The sequence below is a fragment of the Trachurus japonicus genome, chromosome 6, assembly GCF_045865225.1.
Source record: "Trachurus japonicus isolate A0001 chromosome 6, Traja_1.0".
Classification (NCBI taxonomy): Eukaryota; Metazoa; Chordata; class Actinopteri; order Carangiformes; family Carangidae; genus Trachurus; species Trachurus japonicus.
Genome location: NC_140912.1, coordinates 25104386 through 25130942, shown reverse-complemented (window position 1 = coordinate 25130942; position 26557 = coordinate 25104386). Strand labels below are relative to the sequence as shown.

General features: G+C 42.7%; 3 protein-coding genes across 14 annotated transcripts in view; 2 read left to right on the top strand and 1 right to left on the bottom strand.

Moving 5' to 3' along the window:
- fgd4a (FYVE, RhoGEF and PH domain containing 4a) overlaps positions 1 to 2443 on the top strand; it is a 54695-nt gene extending 52252 nt beyond the window's left edge. For 10 of the 11 annotated variants that reach the window (XM_085779973.1, XM_085779972.1, XM_085779971.1 and 7 more), the window contains one exon: positions 63 to 2443. In XM_085779973.1, the coding sequence (XP_085636099.1) occupies positions 63 to 332 (270 nt within the window). In that variant the 3' untranslated portion in view covers positions 333 to 2443. The remainder of the gene's footprint in view (positions 1 to 62) is intronic. The other variant, XM_085779981.1, reaches the window with a different exon arrangement.
- nup205 (nucleoporin 205) lies at positions 1819 to 22616 on the bottom strand. 2 transcript variants are annotated; one of them, XM_085779963.1, is made up of 42 exons: positions 22572 to 22616; positions 21067 to 21209; positions 20711 to 20882; positions 20335 to 20479; positions 20043 to 20202; positions 19714 to 19942; positions 18987 to 19151; positions 18690 to 18865; positions 18399 to 18515; positions 18157 to 18294; positions 17892 to 18042; positions 17449 to 17654; positions 16611 to 16793; positions 16239 to 16289; positions 15639 to 15848; positions 15280 to 15517; positions 14971 to 15160; positions 13953 to 14073; positions 13774 to 13855; positions 13431 to 13595; positions 12691 to 12815; positions 12418 to 12532; positions 11927 to 12076; positions 11728 to 11802; positions 11399 to 11556; positions 11207 to 11287; positions 10382 to 10573; positions 9980 to 10181; positions 9773 to 9871; positions 9503 to 9651; positions 8816 to 9007; positions 8597 to 8718; positions 6658 to 6790; positions 6423 to 6549; positions 6238 to 6311; positions 6013 to 6141; positions 5638 to 5764; positions 4449 to 4621; positions 4169 to 4298; positions 3833 to 3961; positions 3525 to 3601; positions 1819 to 3363 (listed from the first exon to the last, which is right to left on the bottom strand). In XM_085779963.1, exons 1-42 carry the CDS (start codon positions 22597 to 22599, stop codon positions 3211 to 3213), a joined length of 5982 nt encoding a protein of 1993 aa, XP_085636089.1. In that variant the 5' UTR covers positions 22600 to 22616; the 3' UTR covers positions 1819 to 3210. The 2 variants fall into 2 exon arrangements, with proteins under 2 accessions (XP_085636089.1, XP_085636090.1); XM_085779964.1 differs by having other exon boundaries at positions 2795 to 3363; positions 20335 to 20474; positions 20706 to 20882.
- A 434-nt stretch (positions 22617 to 23050) lies between these two features.
- On the top strand, positions 23051 to 26127 carry agk (acylglycerol kinase). Its single transcript, XM_085779983.1, has 14 exons — positions 23051 to 23292; positions 23371 to 23410; positions 23506 to 23585; positions 23697 to 23772; positions 23880 to 24005; positions 24095 to 24189; positions 24317 to 24386; positions 24535 to 24614; positions 24716 to 24773; positions 25122 to 25269; positions 25368 to 25465; positions 25578 to 25648; positions 25773 to 25857; positions 25991 to 26127. The coding sequence occupies exons 1-14, from the start codon at positions 23183 to 23185 to the stop codon at positions 26123 to 26125; spliced, it is 1272 nt and encodes a 423-aa protein (XP_085636109.1). The 5' UTR covers positions 23051 to 23182; the 3' UTR covers positions 26126 to 26127.
- Positions 26128 to 26557: the final 430 nt, after the last annotated feature.

Here is a 26557-nt window from a genome sequence, read left to right as displayed (position 1 = left end):
CATCCATATAATGTAATAATAACTCTTCATCCCGCCCCCTTCCTCCCTCCCTCCCTCCCCAGGATGTGAAGGCCCAGTGTACGATCCCCCTGCTGGGTTACACTGTGGACGACAGCACCCGGCCCACAGACGCTCCGGCCAGCTTCCGTCTCTCCCAGTCCAAGTCTGTCCACAACTTTGCTGCTGAGACCGAGGAGCTGAAGCAGCGCTGGCTCAAAGTCATCCGAGTGGCGGTGACAGGAGAGGTGCCAAAATGCCCGCAGACCAACGGCAACAACACAAACATGATGGACAACAACAACACACAAGAGGCGGGTGCTGATAGCTCATAAGGCCCTGTGCCATGTCTCTGTGTGTGTGTGTGTGTGTTTTTTAAAACAAGCAAACAGCGGACAGACTTTTTTACAAGCAAAAATGCTGTTGGGTTGTTCAAGAAGGACAGAGGACGTGCAGATGTGTTGGACTGCACAAACAGAATACAAATGCACACTCACTCATTGACATCTGAATCAAGCTAAAGTGGAAAAAATCAGTGCTGGATAAGCTGCCCTTTTCTTCATCGCTCTCCTGGTTTCTCTCATAAACGCAGCTTTGGATTCACTGCTACAGTAGAGCTGTGCTGGATTACTAAAGGACATCTCTGGTACAATCAACACTAGAGCAGAGGGGCCTCAGGACTAATCAATCCCTCACACAGGCACTATTATTAAGGACAGCTCCAACTCTGTCAACTGCTCTCGAGCCGGTGGACTACAGTACCTACAACGGACTTTGCATCGGGCTCTGCACAGGATGTGAATCAAAAGTTTGCTGGTGCTGTTATCTCAGCTCTGTGAACATGTACAATAGCCTACAAATGTTTTTTTTTCTTTCTTTTTCTTTAAAAAAAAAAGGAACTGTTGTGTTTTTAATGTACAGAATATCAGTCCCAAACTTTGTTTCTATAACAGAAAATCATCTAAGAATGATATAAAGTATTTACAGTATTTTCCCCGCCCTCCTGTTGTTTGCTTGAGAAGATGATCTAGTGGTTGCGGTTGGACTAATGAAGGTCTCATCTCCCTCTCTCATCCCTCGGTGAAAATAAACCTACTTGTCTAATCAAACTTTGAATCCTATAGCGTTGGGCAATAAGGATGAAGTCATTCTCTGAGTCATATACTGCTGAGGCAGAACTTTTTGTACAGACGTTGTGATGTGGTCGAATTTGCAGAACTGCAACTGAGAAAACCACTTGTAGATAGTTAAAATAACTAACTACCTATGAATGTCTGTTTTAGGCTCAAGTAGTTCATTAAAAACCTGACCAATCAGCTCACTTCACCACATTGATGCAGCATTGATTCTGTGTAAATCTATTACTGCAATAAGAGAGTCCTACTTATTGACAGGGGATTGGCTGATAAAGATGGGGAAACTCTAGGAGGTTGAACCCTTTAAAGGATATATCCTACAATTCCCATAATGCAACTCATTAGCATCTTGCATTAGACTTCCCTAACTGTTAAATCCCATCGTTTTTGACATTCCTGTCAAAGATATTAGAGAAATCTGTAGAAGTACAGATGCTTTTGTAGGAAGTGAAGCTGACAATTGTCTCTGGTTTTATTGTATTATTTTGTCGCCCAACCCTATGGCCTTCACAGTGCAATGTCACATTACAATCATCTATTCTAATCCGCTTTAGTAAGTGATGGATGAAAGTCCTTCATGTGAAAAACTGAGGATGAACTATACCCAGCAGTCTTGGGATGTAGAGAGAGAGATGAGCAGGGGACCCTCATTATCTTTGTGTGGCGGACGGTTTTTACTACTTAAGACGCAAATGCAGCACAATCACAGATAATAGCAAGCTGGCTCCAGACATGTAAATGTGTTTTTAAATGCTGTAATTATTATTTAAAAGTAATTTATAGAAGATGACGAGCATGATCTGTTAAAAGTAGCACAAATTCGTTCCCCCGACTGTCCACTAAGAATAAGTGCAGTAGGTAGATCGTATTTTTCTGAGAGATGTTTTTTTTTTTGTTTCATTTTCTTTCCACTAACCTATCAAACACCTCGGTTCTTCAGTGCGACAGTGACCAGTGTGTGTCACGGCGCTGGATGGACTGTGATGGAGCGTGGAGGAGGAGGGAGGGAAACGTGCCTATGTTCTCCACAGTGAGCGTCTGCGTCTTTTCACATGGTCCCATTTGCAGAGCTCCCACCTTCTCTACTCCATCGCTGGTGCTCACCACTCTGAACCCCCTCCTCTCCTACTCCTCCTCCTCAGTATTCAAGTAAAATAACTCAGAGCACAAACCTTCCCTGTCGGTAAGATCTGAATGTATATCCAGATTTTTAATGTGTCCTTGCATCCCCTCCCCCAAAGGTTTGAGAATCTACGCACTTTACAGTCCTATAAAGTGTACATTCAAAGAAATAAAACAATATTACATTATGATGATTTATGTGCGTCTAGTTTGTTTGGAACATGAATTTTTAAAGCTTGACTACTGTCATTGTGATGTTACTTTCACAAAGAAACATCTTGTTTTGGTTCCTTGTTTTGCTTCTCCTGATGAGTAGATAATTCACCATGAGTCACTGCAGACAGACGAGACTAAAAATAGGTCAGTAGTCGCCGTTTGTCAGAAGCGGCTGACGCTCTGAAGATGTGAGTGACGAAGTGAGACCCTAAAGAGTTTTCTAATCATGCAACTGCAGACTCATCCAACTGCGTCATCAGACAATATCCCCTCTTAATCATTACCGACATGACTTTCTGTGATCTTTATGAACTAGACAAGTGTTTAACAGATATAGAAAATGTTTATTTTCACAAAAGGAAAAAAAAAATAGACAAAAAAAAAAGAATATCAAATTCTTCAACAAGTAAAATTTTCATAAGTGTCTGACTCCTTCAAAGACAGATCCTCGCACGTCATTTGTCAAACTTAATTAGGATTGGTCACACACACACTCACACACATTGTATCACATGTTGTGATGGCGCTAACATCGTACGATGCTAAAGAGGAAATGGATCAGTAAAAATGAGTAATGTCGCCTGAAATACGCAAATTGACAGAAAGTCTTGAGTTCATGGTAGGTTCCTGGTTGTTGCTCATCTTTAGTGGTAGGCAGAGGGTTTCAATTGAACAAGAAAAGGGAAATTTGTGTCTTGGCCAGTGTCTGTGTTAGTGTGTCTCCCACTCTCTCTCTCTCTCAGCTTTTGGGCTGTCGGAGCAGACCGCGGATCCTCCGGACCAGGGCCTGGATGAAGGTGTATCGGGAGCGGACTTGGCTGTACAAGCCCTCGACATCCAGCAGCTTCCTCTGCAGAGCTTCTCCAAAGCCTGCAGCCATGTCGCTCTTCAGCTGCACGCACACAACCAGGACACAAACACAGAGGGAATTATTAATAATAATGAAGGTGAAGCGATACTGTATACATAAGTCAAGAGTTACAACAGTTGCTGACAATATATTTGAGAGAGCACATCTCCAAATATTAATGAGTGTGTAACATGTACTCTTACCAGGTCTAGGTCTTGCTGGGTGACACGGGACAAATTGAGTCCACGGCCGCTACTTGCCTGCAACCCTCCGAATGAGTCTGTGGAAGATTAACAAGAGATTTAAATTTTTTAAAAAGCACGGATGGAAACAGTGCGATTTGCAGTACACCTGAACACTGCTGTCTTTGTTAAATCTAGCATGTAATAACATTTTTCAATATATTCTCATAATTTAGTTTTTAAAACGCTTCCTGCAACTGTGTTTAAGTGAAATGAAGCGTCTACAGCTCATATGAGTGTGTTCAGTCTCTGTGAAATATTTTCCTTACCATCTGCGAGGCGTGATCTAAACAGCCCGGCCCCCGGCATCAGGGAGTCCTTGGGGTCAGTGGGGGTACAGTGCAACAGGTAGTACTCCAGATGGCGCCACAACACAAACAAACATGTCTCGATAACATCTGAGAAAGACGCAGGTCAAGGCGTTTTAACAGTAGGAGGGAACTCTGGACTGGAGAAGACAAACATACAATAACTTATTCATGAACTATGTTAGTGGATTTTTAATTCTAGTGGTGGCTCGACAGGAATAGGAGTTGGAGCATTTATTCAGCCAGACTGTGTTGGTCCTGTCATTGCAACTGTGCCTGCGAGGGGCCGAAGGATACAGGAGCAGAGGGCCAGCAGCTTGGCTCGGTTGTTGATGAGCTGGACCAGTCGTCTCTTTGCCAACAAGCTCCTCTGGACTGATGAGATTTTCTCCACCATTCCCGGGCCGGACACCAGCCCCTGGCACAACTACAGAGGAGAGAAGTCTGTGCTTAGAACTCGGGACGGACAAAAGCGCGTTGAAGCCGCTAACATGCATAAACTGTTTTCTCTGAGTGTAGTACGGCAGGATGGTGGCCTGTGAGACAGATTGAATTTGTGTAGAAGAGCCGTCGTTACCTCCTTGAGCTCCTCGGGAGGCAGCTGATCCAGACTCTGCAGCTTGCTGAGGCTCTGTCTGTGACTCTGGTGGAACCTGAAGAAATCTGCAGCGCTGTTTTTCAACAGGTACAGGACCAGACCCAGGCTGGGTGCTCGGGAGTAAGACACCGATGGCACAGTGGATGACAGATCTGTAAAAAGAAAATATAGAGAGTCACAGTTTAGTCTTTTACTTAATGAACTAAAAAGTAAACACTGATTTATCAGATGCACAACGACCATCAGGCTAATCAACAAATAAGACGACCTTAACTGATGCCAGAGACTGATTTTATTTGTTGTGTCTCCTGTGATATTTTATGAGGAGGTACTATCAGCACTATTGATGATTGAAGATGTTTACTTTGAAGTAGGGCTGTCTATCTTTCCCCCAAATCAGATTCAAATTTCTAATGCTTCTCATGTCAAATATTCAAATTATATTCAAATTTTTCATGTGTGTGTTTTTTTGTCTTAGCTCATTATATACACCTATACCAGCTTATTATTACGTCACGCATCCACTAAAGGGCATTCCATATACCAAAACTGTAACATTTGCAACACACTTAAGTTTTACCAACTCAATATAAAATTTCAAGAAGGGAAATCGAAATATTATTTCGCAGTTGATCCGTGATCGGCACATAAGTGGTCCGCGTATCGATCGATAAAAAGAAAAAAAGAATGTATGCGCACCGCCCAAGCCAAATAAACGGGCAATTTAAAAAAACTCTGCTCGTAAATTTGAAGCTGCAGCTCTACGTTGCGCACAACAACTACATTTTTTTTAATCAACATGTTAACTACCCCGATCGTTGCGATGCACTATGTTAATTTGCATCGTTGTGGAAGGTACACGTTTGAACATCAGTTTTCACATTCGAATGTTCTCATTTTGAAAATAATTCAAATTCTGTTCGAATAGCGAAGTTCGATGTGACAGCCCTACTTTGAAGCCATTTAAAAAAAGAAAAAAGTCAAAATAATCTGGAAACCACGAAAGCACAAACCACCACCACAATCAGCAACACCTTTGAGAAAAGATAAACAAACATTTCCCCACCACAGTGTTAAAGAGAAAGTGATGGAGCTCATCGCATTAGACGACCAACCTTTCTCTGTCGGGGAGGACACAGGGTGTTAATGTGGGCAGAGTAGCACTGACCTGCTCGTGCTCCATCCCTGCCAGCTGGCTCGCTGCCCGACGGGCTGAAGAGGCAGATGCTGAACTGAGCCTGGGCCGAGCTCTGCAGCAGCAGCGTCTGGCAGTACTCCATGATGTTAGCACACACCTGGGCACAGAGGACAAAACCCTCTCAGGTTACTGACAGGCCAGGACTGATGAATAATCATGACTATGGATATGACTCTGCACACACACACATTCGCTTCGGTGCCCGATTATACTGTTTGACAAGCTGGAATATATAATGTGCAACTGACCTCCTTGTATAAGCAAGTCAGTTCTTTGAGAAAACACCTCACACACACACACACAGGTCTCATATCACTCCATGTATAAAGCACTTTTTTGTCAAACCTGTTGCATGGCCACCTCCATCTCCTCTCGTCGTTCTGCTGAGTCTCCGGGAGCAGCGATCTCCGCCTGCTTTAACAACCTCTCCCGCTCGCTCCCCACCAGACAGCCCAGCAGGGACAGACACTGACGCTAAAAAAAAGATCAGAAAATATTTAAACAGTGCAATAAATACACTAAAAATGACACGCATTAGCATTATAGGATACATAAGTCACACTGTCTAACCTGGAATCTGTTGATGTGACCCTGAAACTCCATAAGAGCAGCGCTGTTCACCTCCCCACCCATCTCAAGGGCACCTGGGAGACCGAGAAATACATGAACACCACCACTTGCTGTGTGCATATGTGGTTTACAGAATATAAAAGCAGAAAGGATGGAAGTTGTTGTGCAAGTGCTTATCTTCGTACCTGGCAGAGCCGTCTTACTGATGATGCCAGTGAGCAAAGACAGCTCCTGCAAAGCTCCCATGCTGAGCTCCTGACAGCGCAGCAGGGACTGAATGGTGTCAGCATGGACTATTAGCCACTGGAGAACCTACACAAACACATAAACAGACCATTTTCATTTTTTGGAAGGGCAAATTTAAAAAAAGAGAAAGAAAACAAGTCTTCAAGAAGCAGCAGCCTCGTGTGCTGTGCTGACCTGCGCTGCTCCCTGCTGGTGGTTCATGGTGGTAGAGGTCAGGATCACTTGGAAGAGCCTCAAGGTCGGTAAGAGGATCTGCCTGTACCGGTCCATAGGACTGGGGATGAAGCCAGACGGGTCCCTCATCACCCTGTAGAACGAATAGGGAACAAAGACAAATCTTTTAGTTTTTAGTATGTTTTTATTTGAACTAGTATTATAAGTATTTTAAACTATTTGCATTCTCTGCACTTTCTTTCTCTTTTCTTGGATATGTTTGCCTTCGTTACTGTTGTAGTGTATGTATTGTGTATGTATGTATTGCATGTACAAAGCAGCTGTTACGACGCCACTTGCCCAATAGTCCAGGCAATTTAGCTCATTTTGGACCCAAAAATAGAACTAATTGTCACAGAAGGTTTTTCACCATACATAATTTCTATAAGGTGTCTAGAACAACATACTAAATCCTAGTTGGGGAAATATGTTTAATTTGCATCATTATTTACTGTATAAAGTCTATGGTGCCGACAACAGTACACCCCAATGGGGCTATTTTTTTCCTTTACTCCTATCACAATGAAACTTTACATGATGAAAGTATCCATGAAATGTAACATTTTTTGTATTACAAGTTTCTTTGAAAATGAATTTGAATATGCAAATGAGCCTTACACTAATCAAATATGCCCCAAATACACCCGAATAGGCTTCTTTTTTTCCTTTACTCCTACCACAATGAAACTTTACACAATGAAAGTAGACATTAAAAGTAACATTTTTTGTATTACAAGTTTCTTGGAAAATGAATTTGAATATGCAAATGAGCAATACACTAATGGAATATGCCCAAAATACTTATGGTCAAGAAGCCATAAAGCCACAAGCAGCAAAAACAGGGGCCAAATAACTTAGTTCTTAGTCCCGCTCATATGTTGTTGAACATAACAGCATATTTAATATAACATCACACACAGTCGTTGAAACAACTTTGATGAATTCTGACTTTCTTCTAAAGTGTTCTCTGCAAACTGGGAGGAAAGTCGTTAGGTAAGGCTTGTTCGCTAATAAAAAAATAATAATTTAGAAAGCAACTGGAGACAAGACTGTACAATTAATTCTTAAGGTCAATATAGGTCTTTTAAGTGTGGCAAGTGACATGTGTGTATGCATAAGTCAAGTGTGGGAAGTGACAGCACTCAGTGCATAGGTGAACTTATTGAATGGACATGAATGTGTTAGTTATTTGGCCCCTGTTGCTGCTTGTGGCTTTATGGCTTCTTGACCATAAGTCAATTAGTGTTGAGCTCATTTACATATTTAAAATTAATTTTCCAAGAAACTTGAAATACAGAAATGTTACTTTTCATGTATACTTTTATTGTGTGAAGTGTGATTGTGGTAGGAGTAAAGGAAGAAAATAAGCCTATTCGGGTGTATTTTGGGCATATTCCATTAGTGTATTGCTCATTTGCATATTCAAATTCATTTTCAAAGAAACTTGTAATACAAAAAATGTTACATTTCATGGATACTTTCATTGTGTAAAGTTTCATTGTGATAGGAGTAAAGGGAAAAAATAGTCCCATTGGGGTGTATTGTTGTCGGCACCATAGACTTTATACAGTAAATAATGATGCAAATTAAACATATTTCCCCAACTAGGATTTCTTAGGACTTTTAGTATGTTGTTCTAGACACCTTATAGAAATTACGTATGGTGAAAAACCTTCTGTGACAATTAGTCTGTCGTAAAACGCTATTTTGCCTGGACTACAAGACAAATTTCCCTTGCGGGACAAATAAAGTTAATTTGATTTGATTTGATCTGAGCTACTCAAAAAAAAAAGGGTTGAAATCTTTGAGGGAAGGCTGCAGAGCCACTACTACATCAAAACTGCACGACTTTTCTGTCAGCTGGTGATTGTGGCGCTTCCTTCAGTGTCTGGACACCTACCTGTGTGCATCGCTGTCAGGCACCATGTCAAACACCTGACACTCCATCAGCTGCGCCACCAGTCCGCAGCGCAGCAGCTCCACGGCTCCCTGGCCCGTCTTAGCGACACGGGTCAGCAGAGCCTGAAAACACACAGACAAGTTAAGTTCCATCATGTAGCACAAACAGAGGGTTTATCTAGACACACACATGGCTCATCTCTCTTTTATATTTCCTCACCATCTTGCTCTCATAGATGTAGAGCGGTTTGAGGAGCGGCGGCTGAGGCGTGAGCAGACTCTGCAGGGCGGCGTCGTCCTGCCTCAGGCTCTCCACCAGCGAGCGCAGGTAGCCGCTGTTGCAGATATAAACCAGCCACTGGTTCTGACGGTCTATTGACAGGATCCGGTCCAGCACTGCCAGGGCCAGCATCTGACAATAACAAGAGATAATAATTAAACATTTATAATAAAAATAGACATCCAGGTGTTTGTTTTTGGTGTGATTGATAGATCTGCGTAAACAGTGTCACAGCTCTTGTCAATCAGATTTATTTGTCTTTTTAATATTGGTTTTAAAATCATTTGTTCTTTTTATAGTATTATTTCAGTAATCTGTGTCTTTTTTTTTGCATTGTACTTTCCTTCTAATGGACCATCAGTCCTTCTAATGGACCATCTGCTGTTTTTATCAGTCTGCAATAAATATATGAATGAATAAAGAGAAATTAGTCATATTTTATTCTTTAAATCTAAGCTGAAAACACATTTTTTCTCTATTGTTTATAATTCTTAAAATTGTTTGTCTTGATTGTTTTTATTTTATTGTATTTTTTTGTTGTAACAGTTTTTATATTTTTTGTGATTGCTTGTGCTTTTTTGCTGTTTTTAACCTTTGTTGGAAAGTGCTCTATAAATATAATCTTACCCTGCTAATTTCATGGCCGTCGCAGGCGTCTCTACACACAACCTCCATCAGAGATTTGCCGTAACTCTCAATAATAGCGAGGTTCTCTCTCTGTAGTTTGGAGAAACCATCTTCAGGGGCTGTGAGTCGTTCCCACATTGCCTTCCCAGCTGGAGGAGGGATGGAGAGAGAGAAAGAAAGAGATATCTTAGATAAATGGCACCGAGAGGCTTACCTGTGAAACTCTACTCCTTTAATATTCATACATAGGATTGCGATTTAAAAGCGTACCTGTCTGCAGAGTGTCTGGTTCTTCAGGTTTCTGGGCGATTTGCAGGTAGTACAGCAGAGAGCCGTACAGGTGAGCACGCAGACGCTGGTATCCACCTCCTGAGAGTGGAAAAAGACAATATTATAAAATCTATTCTAACCAAGATTCATCTTATCGACACATCCCATGACTGGAAATGAGAGTTTATGGCAGATTTCATCACTAACCAGTGCAGAGAATGAAATCCAGCAGCTTGCGAAGGATCAGATGCAGGGCGGAGTTGGCGATGGAGGCGAACCCGGAGGATGCTTCTAATCCCAACCCCTGCTGCTGCTCAGACAGCACGGATTGGCTGAGGTGGGCTGTCAGAGTGAAGACTGCTCCAGCAACGATGGGCATCAGTTCTCCTGCAGCATCCTCAGATAAAACCTAAACAAAGAACGACATTTTAGTTCAGCTGATATAACAATCTTTGTATATGAGGTATGCGAGTCAAACACTTTTTGATTTATTCAGTACAAAATCTAATAAGCCACAACACCCTTGAAAAACTGTTACTATCAAGGGATTTCCACTGTGCCTTGTCAACTCTTTTAATGAACTGCTACCAAACAGTTTCGGTGTCTGACCTTATCGTGCAGATCTAGCAGCAGGTCTCTGATGATGAGCTGTCTGTCATCGGCTGGTATGAGATCAGCGGGGCAGGCGGTCAGCAGCGTCTCCACCAGGCTCCTCCAGGACTGCAGCGCGTGTCGCTTTGCGCTCAGACTCCGACGGACACGGTTACGCTCCACCACCTGCTGCAGGATGGAGTTCACCTCCTGGAAGAAAACAGCCAGAGATGACAATCAAACATTTCTGCCCCACATGTTTAACTATTAAAGAATTCACAGCATTTCAGATGGGCATGGTGGCTCCCATGATGTTGTTAAAGGGGTAGTTCAACATTTTGGCAAATTGGCCCAATGCCATAATCCCTATAGTTTAGCAGTAGGTTCGTTACCTTTATTTGTCGGTGCAAGCTATTTTTAGAGCGCCAGAGCAGAGCCGTGAGCTGCTCAGAGCTACGCTACGGAGGCTCATGGGATTTTTTGGTTTCCCTCATCAAACTCATCAAATACACAATCCAACAACTCCAAAACGCTCTGGTGGACAAGTTGTGACCTGCACATTCACCACGCTATGAGATAATAACGGGATGTTACAAAACAGAGTTGTTTTAGAGGTAAATGCAGAGACTGCTTGCCGAAAAACTGCCCCTGACGGGAACGCGCATCAGCGGTTTTGCATGAATTTACCTCCAAAACAACTCTGTCTCATAACGTTCTGTTATTATCTCATAGCGTGGTGAATGTGCAGGTCACAACTTGTCCACAAGAGCATTTTGGACAAAATGTTGAACTATCCCTTTAATGTTAAAACACATTAAGTCCTGGCAGTTTAAATTAACTCACCTCCATTAAAAGCGGTCTCTGTCCAATGGCTGCCATCCCTTGAAGTGCATTCACCTCAGCAACCAGCACTCTGTGAAGTAACTGTAAAGAAAATGTACAATATGTGGATATTATGTCTATGTATTAAATAAAAAAATGTTAGAAAACAACACGAATTAGAAAGACGAGAAGACGCTCAACCTAGAAACACACCTTCACATTGCAAACAGTGTGTCCTTGCTCGTTGACGTGCTCACAGTTGGAGATGACCTGCTCTATCTGGGTGCGCTCGAAGAAGTCCAGCTGCAGCAGCTCAGGCATGTCCTGACTGAAATCGATGGCGTCCAGCACACTCAGCAACTTCCTCCGCACTGATGGCAACAAACAAGGTCACAGTAAAAAAAAAAACAATCCAGAATCATTCTCAGGTAAAAGAGCTTTAAATTAAAGCTGATAGAAACAACTTAGAAACAACTTGAACTTCAATTCAGGCAATGCTAATAAGGTTTGCTTATTAATTTATACAGTAAAGCGCCACAAACCTTTAGAAACGGTGTCAAAATGCAGAAAACCGCTGACAGATCTGGTTTCTTCCTCCATGCCCGACTCCCCATCAGCTGAAAGTAGTAGTTTTAAGTTTTACAGTTCAGTTTCAACCTCTGAGCGTCAATCAAATAGTGTCTGATAATTATTTTTGTATGAGTAAATCTTAAATACCTACAGACATTTCATCCCACATACCTGTATGCTGAGTGTGTGGCTGGTCGTCCAGCAGGAGGCTGACGAGGCGCTGTGTGTGTGAACGCTGGCGGTTCAGTGAGGTCACTCTGAGCTCGATAGCAGCTGTTTTCATGAGCCAAGACATCTGGGAGAGGGCGGCGATCTGGTTTGCTGAGGGGTGGGTGAAGAAGAGTTAAGGCAATTAAAACAGGCCGCAATTACTGTCAGTGCATTTCAATGTATGTTAAAGTGGGCTATCGTTGCTGCTGTTGATTCCTTCCTTTGTTTTTGTTTCTATATTTGTATCTCTGGGATGCAATTTTTCCATTCACGGCTTCCTCTTTGCAGGAACACAATACAACCTATAATTTCATTTAATTGTTTCTACATTTCCTCTTTTCCCACTTCCTGTGTCCTCTCCTGTGTTTCAAATTTTTCCTTCATCACATCTCGGATGCTTTTGTCATTAAATATTTTAAAACCAAGGCGATCAAGCAAGGTTCTGTACTCACTGGACAGGATGAAAGGCAGGTGCTGCAGATGAGAGAAAAGGAAGTCCTGGCTGGTCCTCAGATAGCGCATGGTGGGTCCAGATGTGTCTGGGCAGGCGCACAGCTGGTAGATCACCTGTGAGAGGGAGACGATGACAGAAAGACACAAAAATCGAATTATCAAACAAAAAAAGATTGAAACTACACATATATTCAACCTCTGAACTGTTTATTTAAGAGTTAAAATGCCACTGTGACTGCTCTTCATGTCACGGTGAGCTTTGTGAGGCGTACCTGGTAGCAGAGTTCGGCCAGGTGAGGCGCCTGTTGTGTGAGTACAGGTCCTGATCTCTTCTCAGTGCCTCTCTGCAGCAGACTCAGGATGGCGTGCAGGCAGCTCCGAGGACATCCCAACACACCTGCAGCACAGAAAGTGCAAAAAGAAACACTTAAGTCATCCGCCCCACACCCAAACATACACTACTCACAAAAAGTTAGGGATATTTGACAAGAATATCCCTCTAAAAAGTTCATGCTACAGAAATATTTTATCATGAAAAAAGGCCTTTTAAGTGGAAGGATGCAATGATAGTTTCTTTATCTCAAACAAAAGCTTACAACAGTGGTGGCTATAGCACAACAAAAATCTCAATCTCTCAATAACTTGATCAATTTGATCAAAGTGTTGTCTTGGCCTCATGATGTCAACATTTGAACATCATGGAGAGGAGAGGGACAGAGAAGAGGACTGTATACAAATTGTCATTGAACCAGAACATTTAGTGGTGATTTTTGTGGTTAATCACCTTGTTAGAGAACAGCATGTTATTCAATAAGTACTGAAACATGGAACAAGTGGATATGTGCATTCAAAAGTTTAAAGAAGGTTAAATTAAGTTCACCTGTAAAGGTCATAGTGCATTTTAGGTGCATTCTGAAATTTAATCCAAAAGCCAAACATCCCTAACTTTTTGTGAGTAGTGTATATTGCAAAATCACCACAGCAATGAAAATGGCAGAGGGTGAGGTCTGACCTGGGTCCTGGAGGTTGGTGGACGATACTGGCTTCTTCACCTCGTAGCCCAGGAGGTACAGAGCCAGATTTGGCGTCTTCAGATCCAAGGAGGTGATGAGCAGGTTCAGAATATGGATCTGGGTTTCATGTCGGATTCTCGCCACTTTCTTTTGTTGCTCCGAGTCTACAAACAGATTCAAGGCAAATGGGGAAGCTGAGTTTGATTGACATCATCTTCACAGCTTACGCTTTTAGAATATCAAAGGGGGAAAAATTAAATGAAATTCAGAGAATGGTACAATTTTAAGGCTCATCAAAAGGTTTTCACACAACAATGAACAGATAAGGAATGTCTCTCTCACCATCTTCTTTCTCTGTCCCTTCCTCTGCCTCTTCATTGTCTAGACACTCCACAAAGCCTGCCATCAGTTTGTCACTCACTGCCTGAGGGACAAAGACAGAGATTGTGCTTGAGTTCACACCACAGCACAGCACATCACATCACTGCACTGCTGTGAATGTGGCTATATTTATAACATACCTGGTCGTGTGTGAAGTCTCCCACCAGCCTCATCTGGATGTTGGGGTAGTTGGCGATACGACGCAGTATCTTGGCACTTTGGAAAGCAGCCTCTGGGTTGGAGCTGCTGTGGTACAGATACCTGCAGGGGACAAAAATGTTCCTCACTTGAGTTACACACATTCTCAGACTGACTATTCATTAGGGCTGATGCTAATGCTTCTTATGTTAAATGTTCGAATTTTTAATGTTTTTTTTTTTAAGCTCATTATATACACCTACCAGCCATCCCACATTCTAACCAAATCTGTTATGTACCATTTGCAACACACTTGAGTTTTACCAACTCAATACAAAACTTAAAGGGAAATCGAAATACTATAAGTAATGGTGCGACGGATCGATCAATTAAAAAAAAGAAGGTGTGCATGTAGTAACACGTAGGCGCACTGCCCCAGCCGAATAAACGGGCAATTAAAAAAAGACTCTGCTCGTAAATTTGAAGCTGCAGCTCTCCGTCGCGCACAACAATAACAAAAAAGTTTGTTTTATCAACATGTTTACTACCCCGAAATCGCGACGCACGACGTTAATTTGCGCCGTTGCAGAAAGCACATGTGCGAGAACGTCAGTTTCCACCTTCGAATGTTCTCATTTTTTAAATAATTTGAATTCTGTGACCCTACCGTGTACATTTAAATGTGTACACGGTAGAGTTGCTCCGCCATCGTCCTATACGTCGTTTGGTGTCACCCGCTGATTTGCATAGGTACATAAATATTTAGACCCCGAATATAAGATGACCCGTCTTTTTCAGACTTTTTTCGACTGGAAAAAAATACCGTCTTATATTCGGGTCAATGTTTAAAAATATATATGTATAAAAAATTGTGTATATCGTTTTAGGGATTTTTATTAAATGTACACTGACACACCCCTTAGAGAATCGACACACACTGGGAAGACAGACATAATGAACAAGAACTGACTCGACAATAATAACAACCACAGTTTGCACTCGTCATCAGGATTTGTTTACCTCGCAATGCTGACTATGTGATCGGCCCTTCTGGTTTGCGGACTGACACCTTGGAGGAGCTGCTCCAGGGGGGAAACCAGCAGGGAGGCCTGGCTCTCCCTGAGGAGATCCATGAACACCACCTCCTTCTGCAGAGCCAGGTCCAGCAGGCACAGGCAGTGCAGTACTGCTGACTCCAGGTGCTTCTTACCTGTAGGGCGGTAGTAATGGAGCATGTCAACAGAAACAAACACACACAGAGACGCACATACACGTACACACACAGGCTATCTCTGTTTCCTCTAACAACAGCAGCGTATGTCCTCTCACCAGGGAAGGGTGCATAAGTGTCCAGCTGGCGAACGCCCTCCTCCAGCAGGCTGAGGCAGAGCGCCAGCATGGGCGAGTCGTTGAGCAGATGGAACATGATGCTGTGGCCGGGAGGTTTGTGGGCCGGGAGCTGCTCGCCCTGCAACTCCACCATCTCCTGGACAAAGTCTGAGGGCAGGGGCTCGTAGTCCCGCAGCAGCTTGTGGAACACCTCCAGGACCGAGTCGGCGACCTCCCACTGAAGAGACGGCAAAGGGGGAAACAAGGCTTAACGCAAATGAACATATTATGCATGTGCGGCGAAAAGAGAACACAGCTATATGCCTGCAGCTTGTAAAGAGACGAGAGAAGCACTTTACCTTCTCAGCTGGGTGCCGATACGCTCTGGTGGGGAAGGGGAGGAACACCGAGTCGCGCAAGAAGTTCAGGTAGGGCTGGAAGCCCGGCACGCGGAGGCCGGCCCCCAGATTAATGGGCATGCTGCTCTCGACCAGCGTGCTGATCAGATGGCAGAAGCCGCGCGTCAGAGGGTACTCCTCACAGCTCGACTCGATCTCGTTCAGCTCCACCTGCCAGACCAGAAAGCAAATCAGAAACCTTGTCGCCATGAATGTAAATCTCTTTACAGGTTTTTCCACAGACAGGTCGGATGATTTTCCCTCAGAGAAAACACACACTGATTATTTTTACAGCAACATAAAACCCGTGAGACAAGTAAGTTCTGCATTATTTTGTTTTATAACAGGATGCAAGTCTCTCCCTCTGGCCATAAGTTAATTGTTGTTTTGTTGAACACAAATTAAAAATAATCTTGGCAGCCCTGGGTGGTCTAATTGGTCTCTTTTACCAACTAATGAAGCGTCTTCTTTTCCTGTCTTGCAACTGATAGGAAGAGACTGACAGTTACAAACTGGGTTGTGTAAGGAAGAATCCAGTTTCACATGCTCACACACACGCACCTCGATTCCAGCTGCCTGCCTCTGTCCTGGGGCTCGAACAGTCTGGAGGATCTGTGGCAGAAAAACAAGTTACCGTACAAAGCTTTAGAAAAGGTCCGACAACAACAAAACAGCAACAGAAGCTGCAAAACTCAAAACCATGTAAAACAGTGATTTAGACAAGGGCAAGGAAAGAGATCACATACTTCTAACACTTATAGAAGCTGAAAAATACTCAACAAGACTGTCACAAGAATAATATCAATCTGTTCAGATCATAAAACTGAAAACTGAAAAAGGACATTACCTTTACCATACCAAATATATTTAATAATTAACTTTTAATTAAGTTGATAAATCATGATGTAGTTGGAGACATTTTTAAAGGCTAACCTGTGTGTACTCCAGCGACTGCCAGAGTGAAGCAGCGATCTCTGGCGACTTCCCGAAGGCAGCCAGGCAGAGCAGGACCTCGGCCTTGAGGACTGGAGGAACGCTGCACTGTAGCAAACCCAGCATCACCACGACTGGGGTCCACTGGGGATGCTCGCACAACGCCAGCCGAGCATTTTCGCTCTAGGGACAAAGACAACAAAAAATCATCACACACAAAAAAATACAGGTAGATACACAATTTACTGAATTTTCCTTAACACAAAGTGGTCACATATTAATATCAACCTTAAAAGGGATTGTTCAACATGTTGGCAAATTGGCATATTCCCATAATCCCTATAGTTTTAGGAGTAGGTTCGTTATCTTTAATTGTCGGTGGCTAATGGGATTTCTTGGTTTCCCTCATCAAACTCATCAAATACACAATCCAACAACTCCAAAACGCTCTGGTGGACAAGTTGTGACCTGCACATTCACCACGCTGAGATAATAACAGAACGTTACAAGACAGTTGTTTTCGAGGCAAATGCAGAGACTGTTTGATGAAAAACTGCCACTGACGGAAACGCACATCAGTGGTTTTGGATGAATTTACCTCTAAAACAACTCTGTCTCATAACGTTCTGTTATTATCTCATAGCGTGGTGAATGTGCAGGTCACAACTTGTCCACCAGAGCGTTTTGGAGTTGTTGGATTGTGTATTTGATGAGTTTGATGAGGGAAACCAAGAAATCCCATTCAAAATGTTGAACTATCCCTTTAATATTGCTTAATAATCCATATAATAAGAGCACATAAAGTATGTCCATCCTTGGGGTGATAGTTGTTCCATACCCATGTGATGATGGTGGTAAGTAGCTGCAGAAATGAGGTGAGTCCTTCCAGCTCCCTCTGGGTGATGCCCCTCAGTGGCGGGTGGCGGTAGTGTGCGGCGTCTGGATTTGGGAGGTCTCGTCTCAGGTTCTCATGGTAGAGCATGAGGGAGTGGAAGAAATGTTCCCAAGACACCGGGCTGCCAGAGACTCCCTGAATGTTGTCACCTGCAACATGTGCATAACGTTAGCTGGTGTTCATCTGAATATGTATCAAACTAAAACTACAGGTTTTTCCCTAAATGTGAAGATAAAGTAATTAGCATTTTAAAGTTCCTGCCATCATTAATACTTCCCCATGGCACTTCAAATGTTTAGTGTTTTTAATTTCTGTCAACAGTCTGGACAAAAAAAAAACAACATATTCATAATTTCTCGTGGTATAGCAACAATCTGCTTTCTTACTGTGTGTGGCTCCGTTGGTTTTCAGCAAGCTGAAGCAGTAATGAGCACACTGAGGACCGTTGGCGAGGCCTTTCAGCATACGCAGATAGGACATATAAAGGGTGGAGGGCAGGAGGTCTCCCATCTGACGCACAAACTTGGACAGAACCACCTGCATAATTTTGAAAAAACAACTTTCAAAATCTATTTTTTTATTCCTTTCTCAACAACAACTCCTGGCATTTTGAGAATCAGATTTTTTTCAGAATATACGTATGTTCCTTGCCTGTTTATGTGGAGGCCTTTGCAGCGCCATCCCCAGGTAGGATCCCTGCAGGGACGTGTGTTGAAGAGACTCTGTGGGACACCAGAACTCCAGACCGAGCTCCAGCCCAAAATGGTCCTTACTGTAAAACTCCCCTATCTGAAAAAAACAAAACAAAGTCATTTATCAGTTAAAACCTTGTAAAATGTAAATGGTGACGTAAGCTTAAGTGTGTCTGCGTGTGTGGAGAAATGAAGACTGACGAGGATCATGAGGTGGTCTAAGTCCTTGCGCAAAGATGATGGAAGCTCACTGTCCATCTGTAGGGACATGTGCACCAGGCGGGCGTCTTCGTCAGCGCGGTTACGAAGCTGTTTCACCTGCATTGACAGCATAATTCATTCATTTAATCAGGATGCAAAATAAATAAATTTAAAAAAACACATCCTGCCAAATTCTCACCAGCTGACACAATAATACACACGATATCCACACACACACATCAGTCTTCTCCAAGAGAGGTTACGGCGGTGCACACCTCTGAGATCTCTTACCTTCATTGGCATGAGCGCCAAGAAGTCTGTGATGAGTGAATGGAGGCGGCGGATGTAGAACTCCTCCTGGCCGAAACTGTCACATCCCAGCATCCCCTCCTTCATGAACAGGAAGACGTCACCCAACAGAGCCTGGTCAGCTAGAGCCTCATCAGCCTCAGTGAACTCGACCAGAGCTGCACAACGCACACACAAACGAACAAATCCATCATATTTACTTGGTAAATTGTCTTTGAGAAGCTCATATTCCTGCATGTAAGCCACATTTAATGTGTGTCTCAGAAACAGAGGACTTACCAGACCCTTGTGGTAGCTGGGAAAGGACCCTGAGAGACAGAGCCCAGGCCAGTCGACACACCGCCTGCAGGCCTGGAAGCTTCCACGGCTGGCCGTCCATCAGACGACTGTGCACTGCAGATACATACTGCCTCTCCGTCAGCAGTGGAAGCGCCTGGAGCAGATCTAAAAGAACAAAGACACAATCCCTCAATGGCTGTAAAAGCAAAACATTTCAACTGAGAACAATGTTTTACATAATTACAAGTAGTAAAGTTATTAGTGGATTTAAAGAGGAACTAAGTAGGATTTCTCCCGTGGCTATGCTACATTTTTACCTTCATTAAAAAGCTTCAGAGTAATTGTGATAGTTAACTACATGACTTGTGACTTGTTACGAGTGACAACGGAGGCTCTCTGCCTTCCACCTGGCGTCTCATGGCTGAAAACCAACCTGGCAACATCAGTGTAGTACCTGGCCGCCGGCCCGGTGTCCCAGCTCTCGGCTCTGCACACCGCGACACAAAAATGTTCCCTAACCCGTAATCTTTTGTTTATGACGGTTAAGACTACACATATACACGTTGTAACATCATATATGTTATATAACATTATTCACCGCTCCATGTACTGCTTTTTCGCCGGCTTCGTTGGGTTAGAAAAAGAGCGGAAAAGCGAGTGGACTTGCATAGGTCCTCTTTAAATGATGAAAGTAGAAACTGAAAACGTGTATTTAACGTGTTCTCACCTTCTCTATCTTCAGTCCCCTGTTCTACAAAGCTGACATCGAGACAGTAGAGCAGTGACATGACCAGAGCCAAGTTCACACTGTCCAAGGAGCCATCGGCTTGAGCCGTCACTGTCTCCAGGTGGCCGATGAGAGCCAGCGTGTCATCTTTAGACAAGGGCGACTGGCAGGTCCATGAGAACAGGCTGTCAGCCAGGGCCTGGCGGCATTCTCGGATGAGGTCAGAAACCTGGAAACAAGAGAGGAAGTTAATGATGTCCATATTCATCTCTTCTCAAACGAGGAGATAAATCTGTTCCAAATTTACACAAAAAAGATTTGACTCCTACCTCTTTCCTGTGCTTCTCGTTACCCAGGCCTCGCTCCTTCTGCAGCCGTTCAAACTCGCGTGTGACGCTGATCTCTGACACCAAGGTTAGGAGGCGTTTGGTCAAACCCTGATTCATCAGTTCATCTGTAAAACGTGTCGTCAAAGCCACCAGCTCTCCGCTAAGTGAGAAAACAAATGACAACGCAGGTCAACAATGACAGTTAAAGATAAAAAAAAAAGATCATTCATGCTCACCACATGGGTTTTTTAGAGTCACTTGTGGAATAAGCTACTTTAGGTAACATTATTACCTCAGATCCAGGGTGAAGGTCTTTCCATGGCGTGACTGGATGAGTGTGCGCAGAGAGTTGGCCACACAAAGTTTGCCATCCCAGTAGAGAAGCACAGCTACAAGTCCTCGCGTCAGACCTGGAAAATGCGGCTGCTGCTGCTCACCTACAGGAAGACGTGTTTGATACTTAGTGTTAAATGCCAACACCAGTTTGACAGCAATTCATGCAGGGCTTTGTCTCCAACTCAAGGATTTTATCAGGACAAACCTAAAACTAAGTAATAATGATAATGAACTGAAGCCAGTTCTATGTCAATATACTGTAACAGAGGATCAGCACATTTACTACATTTCCTCAATAAAGTTGTGCTTTTTTTTTCAAAAATTCACTTCACCTGCCAAGAGAAGCTCCAAAGCTGCCAACTCTCCGATATCAAACAAGTCACTGAGGATGAAGGCTTCTGTCAGAAGCTGCTCTGGAAGGAGCCGAGACCCCTGTTGACCCTGGATGGCGATGCCTTCTGTGCTGGCTTTACGCACCTTCTCTCTCTGCTCTGCACTCTTTGGCTAAAAATAATGAAATGACAGAGGTTATTTATATTACAGTGACAAAGACTTTATATTCCAAATAAACAGAATTATCAACAATGCACTAAGGAAGTTGTAGATCACACTGGAGATGTTATTTATCGTTCACAATTTGAAATCATAATAATTATATTGAGGTTGTGTTGTTTGCACAGAAGCTCACCGGGTTTTTAAAGAGCGATAAAAAATGTGGTTTGTGTTTCTTCAGCTGCAGATCCAAGAGGTGGACGCTCTCCGGCTGTCTTCTCAGCACAGCCCCGTCCACCGTCTCCCACAGCTCCTTCAGCGGCCCCCACAGACTGGCGCCTGGGTGGAAATAAAAACAGGTTTCAATTGTCCTGCTATGCATTTTTTCCCCCCAGCAATATACTTTACTACAACAATTAACACAGATGTAGTCTAAATGCAATAACGCGTTATTGCTTTTCATAAAAATTGAATGACCATGTGATTGAAAACATTTGACAATGCATGATGCAATATAATATTACATATTGGACTGATTTATGCCGTTAATTTATATTTACTTTATAGTTTCAAGTTCCTTATTCGGTTACATTTTGTTATATAATAGGCTTTATGCACAGCTCCACTGCTTCCTGAAATAAGCCAGCTCCTTTATTTCCTGTCTTACATTACTGGACAAACTGATTAATCCAGGTGTGTCTGGCCTCACAACAATGGTCAGACAGACACACCTGGATTAATCAGTTTGTCCAATAATGTAAGACAGGAAATGAAGGAGCTGGCTAAAGTTCAGTAAGTAGTGGAGCTGTGCATAAAGCCTATTATCCTAGATCTACAATAATGGGATAGTAAAAAACTGATTTCATGAAGTGAACCTCCTTTAGTTTCCAACAATAGCACAGATGGTCTAAACGCATCCACACGTTATTGCTTTTCATAAATATTTAATGACCATGTGATGAAAACATCTGACAATACATGTGACTTAAATATAATTATTTATTGGACTGATCTATGGCGTAACTTTATGTAGTTTCAACTTCCTTATTCGGTTACATTTTGTAATCATTGGTTGTCATATTATTGTCAATAAAGCCCCAAGAAGGTATAGCAAATACCGATCAGGTCCAAACAAACACGAGTAACTTAACTTGTAATCGACTGACAGGTCTATAACAAACCAAAGGCTAAATTGAAGCCGCTTGTCATTAAATTAGAGGTGAACAGAACAAAACAAAACAAAACAAACCACGACAAGTGCAGTAACTAGCTGCCAAACATGTCTTATAGTGACACTTCTTTCAAATCAGTTTGTTTCAGTTTTGTTTCAGAGTATAAGCAAACCGGGCTGTCTGCAGACTATACGACGGGTTGGTGCTGTACACCTGGAGGTTGCTGCTTGATCTTTACTGTGACAAGTTACGGATTAAAAGTATCAACGTGTTCGCCCACTCGGTGCTTGTTTTAATGCATGTTAGCTTGCCAAACGTTTTACCGTACTTGCAGGCTAACGTAGGCTAGGCTAAGCTAAGCTGCACTGAACTTGACGGATCCATCACCATGTGGTCAAAACAAGACGTGGGCGTAAAACTGGCTCTAAAACCCAAACACGTACGTGCTTGTCGTGGAAACAACAACTGTTAACAGCGACTAGAAATCACACACAATTAAGTTATTTAATGAAAGAAATATAGTTCATACCCGAATTTACCGCCATCTGTGCCGCCATGATACACTGCTCGGAAAGCTGGACAGAAGAGTCTGCGCCGGTGCCAGTGTCAAATTTAAAATAATCAATTCGTTAATCGCAATTTTGTATATTTTTCCGAACAAAAGAAATGTATTACCCAAAACTGAACACGTATTCAGGTTAATGGAGTCAGTTAGGTATTTTAAACATTGCTGTAATTGTGTAAATTCAGACAGGCGGGGTCCTCAAGTCATAGCAATGTGTAGTCCGATGGGAATTGTAGTTCGCAAGCGCAAATTAGCTCAATTGGTCATTTAAACGGGCTTCCGATTGTTTTTATCGACAATCACTTATCAATGTATCTTTTTCAATTACAAATCCTATGAAATGTTGATAAATAAATCTAAATATTTGCTTAAATCTGTAAATTGGACCATATGTTGCACCAACATTGGTTCCGCCCTGTGTTGCCCCGTACTGTTTTGACGTTACACCAACATGTCCATGCCCCGTCTGTCTGATGTGAGTCTGTGACCGCTGTGATGAAAAACTGTCATTTGTGACTTTTAAATGTAGCACCGCGTTAAAAGCACAGGGTGTTGGGGAGTTTTAGATTATAAGCATGGCTCGGGTTGTGAAAGTATTTCGGACGCTGCGGAATCACTGGAAGAAATCCACATTTGCTGTGTGTGTAGTGTCGTATGGGAGCTACTGGCTGTATGGTAAACACTGGTAAGTGTCTTAACTTCAGGTATTAACGTGGATTGGATAGATCACATGTCTAATGTTTTGTGTCTTTTACCAAATTAGCGACAGTCTACTGCGGAGAGAGGCTTGTCTAGCGGCCAGGGTAAGACATTATTATGTTTTCTCATAATCTGTCAGCCATATAAGCAAAGCCTCAAATGCCTATAGTTTTTCATTCATCATAATAATCTCTTCTAGGAATATGGGCGTCAACAGATAGCACCACAGGAGCGGTTTAGGAAAGCAACAGTGATCTTGAATCCTGCAGCTTGTAGTGGGTAAGAAGACACCAATGCTCAAAACCTTTCATTGACAGCCTTGTTTGTGTTTAAAAAAAATAGTTTTTCTGTGATTGCCTATTATACCTTTGTTTCTAAATCCCTCCCCAGCAAAGCCAACAACCTGTTTGAAAAGAATGCTGCTCCTATTTTAAACCTGGCTGGTGTGGAGGTCACAATCGTAAAGGTATTGTTTCCTTTTTACCCCTGGAAATATATATTTTTAGTGGCTGCAGTATGTTTTTTTAAATTCCTATTATTGTGCATAATTCTGTACTGCCCCCTCCTCTACAGACGGACTATGAAGGCCAGGCTAAAAAGCTGATCGAGCTCATGGAAGAGACAGACATCCTGATCGTAGCTGGAGGGGATGGCACCTTACAGGAGGTCGTCACAGGGTTGCTGCGAAGGCCAGATCAAGTAGGCGTGATGGAGAAAAATAAATGTATATGTTTTGGTTGACAATTAAAAATGCAAAGAGGAATTCACCCTACTTTCTCACATTACAGGACAGATTCAGTAACACACCGATTGGATTCATTCCACTTGGCTCTCACAACTCCCTGAGTCCAAGTCTTCATCTGCTCAGTGACAACAAGGTCAAGTAAGTAACCTCATCAACATCCTACTCAAAGTCTATCATAACACAACCTGAATGTCTTTCCACTGAGTTAATATACAATATGGATTTCCTTTAATAACTTGCACTCTTTTTTTTTACACTTTCTTAGAGACATTACATCTGCAACACTGTCAATTCTGAAGGGGGAAACTGTACCTCTAGATGTGCTGCAGATTAAAGTAAGAAACCTCAAAGTCATACATTTAGTGTTTGTCTCAAATTGCATATATTTTGTTTTCATGTCAAAGTAATACATAATGTACTTTTCTTTGTGTGTGTGTGTGTGTGTGTGTGTGTGTGTGTGTGTGTGTGTGTGTGTGTGTATAGGGGGAGAAGGAGCAGCCTGTCTTTGCTCTGATGGGACTGCGTTGGGGAGCTTTTAGAGATGTGGCAGCAACAATCAGCAAGTAAGTTAACTTCATCCAGACTATAACCTTGGGTAAACAATGAATATAAAATCCTCCATACACATACCATAAGCCTTATTAACCATGATATTTCCCCACAGATACTGGTACCTGGGGCCACTGAAGACAAATGCTGCTCACTGGTTTAGCACTCTGAAGGTGAGGGCGGCAATATGTTGAGATATTAACTGTCTGATATTGTACACTTGGTACAAACAAACTGATGAATGCCACAAACTTTCTTAAGCTGCTCATACATGCTACTTGAGAATGAATCTTTTGGAAATTAAAGTTAATTTATTAAAGTAAGCAAAAAATATTGCATATCAAAACTAAATATTTGCCATGAGCAGCTTCAGTATATATCTCATTATAATTAACAACACACAGTAGGTGACACGTAATCAAGATGTGTTCCTCTGTTTTCCTGTGAGTCCCTGACTGTTAATAATTCTGTAGCTGCTGCTGATGTATTTTAATCACACATTATATAAAAATGTCTCTCAGGAGTGGCCCCAGGTCCGAGATGTCTCGGTGTCCAGCTTGCCTCCCACTCTTCGACCCCCCGACCTCCCACCACAGAAGCCCCCGAGGCCTAATCTGATGAAACGCATCATCCGCAGGCTGAAGAACTACTGGTACCCGCCCATTGAAGGTGGGTGTGTGTGAGACTGAGATACCTGCATCCCAATGATACTGTGATAAGATTTTGACAGGGATGTTTATGGTTTGTGTGTGTGTGTGTTTGCTCAGAGCCTCCTAAAGAGGAGGAGCCGGAGGTGTGGGAGGAGCAGCAGCTGTCGACTTTAGAGCTGTTCATCCAGACGCACAACAAAAACCCTGTGGAGAGGGTCAGTCCAAAAATTTTTTATAAAACCTCACTCCTGCTGTGTCTCACAAACACTTCCATTCTGCTAAAACCCATACATCTTTGATTTTTTTATATATATATTCTACCTGCAGCGCATAAATGACTCCCTGATGATCTGTGCTGAGCCCAACGACTTCACTGTGGGCGAGTTTATCACCGTCGGGTCAGTTGTTGTTTTTACTTTTAAGAGTATTGGAAACAAAAGACTCTATTGAGACAGTATACATTATGAAAGGTTCATGTTTATGCAGATTTCAGCAACAGGTTGTAAATGTTGTTCATTACAGGAATAAAAAAGAAGAGGACTCAACTATATTCACTAAAAACGCCACTAAACTGGAGGCCAGCGCTTGCCGACTGCAGCTGCCAGAGGTCCGGACCACTTTCATTGATTTGAATCTGATTCATTTTATTAGTTTTATTCTATTACTCACTCACTGCTTCATAAAACTGATTTGTATTGGCTTTTGTCTCGACTTATTACCCCTGTGTCCTGACTCCGTAGAGCACCGGCGGCTTCTTCAACATCGACAACGAGGAGTACGACGCCATGCCTGTGGAGGTGAGGCTGTTGCCACGGAAACTCCGCTTCTTCATCAACGGAGAGCGCAAAGAGCAGCTCCTCTCCCAGATACAGTGATGGATGAGAAAACGTACAACCAGAAAGTGAAACACAAAAAGAACCAGATGCCATCCATCTGAGTTTATTCTGGGAACAGATTTCTGCTTTCGGCTAACAGCTGTAACTGATCATGAGGCGCTGATGGCTCGAATTGTCCGTTTTACTACATTTCACATGAAATATTCAGTCGGACTTATTTTTAACAATCACAATGATGATCATATTACAGGCTGTTGTATGTGGAAGGACCAAGACTTTGATTCTCTGAGCTTGTAACTCGTGTACAGGTTGTCTTATAAATGGACTTTATGTTTACTTAATTGTTTACTGTTGCCATCATCATATCTAAACTTGGTCAATAAAAATAATCTGTCCAATCCGGTGCAGTGTTTTTATACCAGCGTGATGTTTTGAAGTCATGTCTGGTTCAGACGGGGGCATAGGCTTTTG

What these genes read in the sequence shown, in the direction of transcription:
- nup205 (XM_085779963.1), bottom strand. Translation starts at nt 22,599, where the DNA reads ATGGCGGCACAGATGGCGGTAAATTCGG. An exon ending in AGGGACAGAGAAAGAAGATG is followed by an intron (nt 13,596 to 13,773) that starts GTGAGAGAGACA and finishes ATCTGTTTGTAG; the next exon opens with ACTCGGAGCAACAAAAGAAA. An exon ending in ACGGCCATGAAATTAGCAGG is followed by an intron (nt 9,008 to 9,502) that starts GTAAGATTATAT and finishes TGTTATTGTCAG; the next exon opens with ATGCTGGCCCTGGCAGTGCT.
- agk (XM_085779983.1), top strand. Translation starts at nt 23,183, where the DNA reads ATGGCTCGGGTTGTGAAAGTATTTCGGACGCTGCGGAATCACTGGAAG. An exon ending in AGGCTTGTCTAGCGGCCAGG is followed by an intron (nt 23,411 to 23,505) that starts GTAAGACATTAT and finishes AATCTCTTCTAG; the next exon opens with GAATATGGGCGTCAACAGAT. An exon ending in AATCCTGCAGCTTGTAGTGG is followed by an intron (nt 23,586 to 23,696) that starts GTAAGAAGACAC and finishes ATCCCTCCCCAG; the next exon opens with CAAAGCCAACAACCTGTTTG.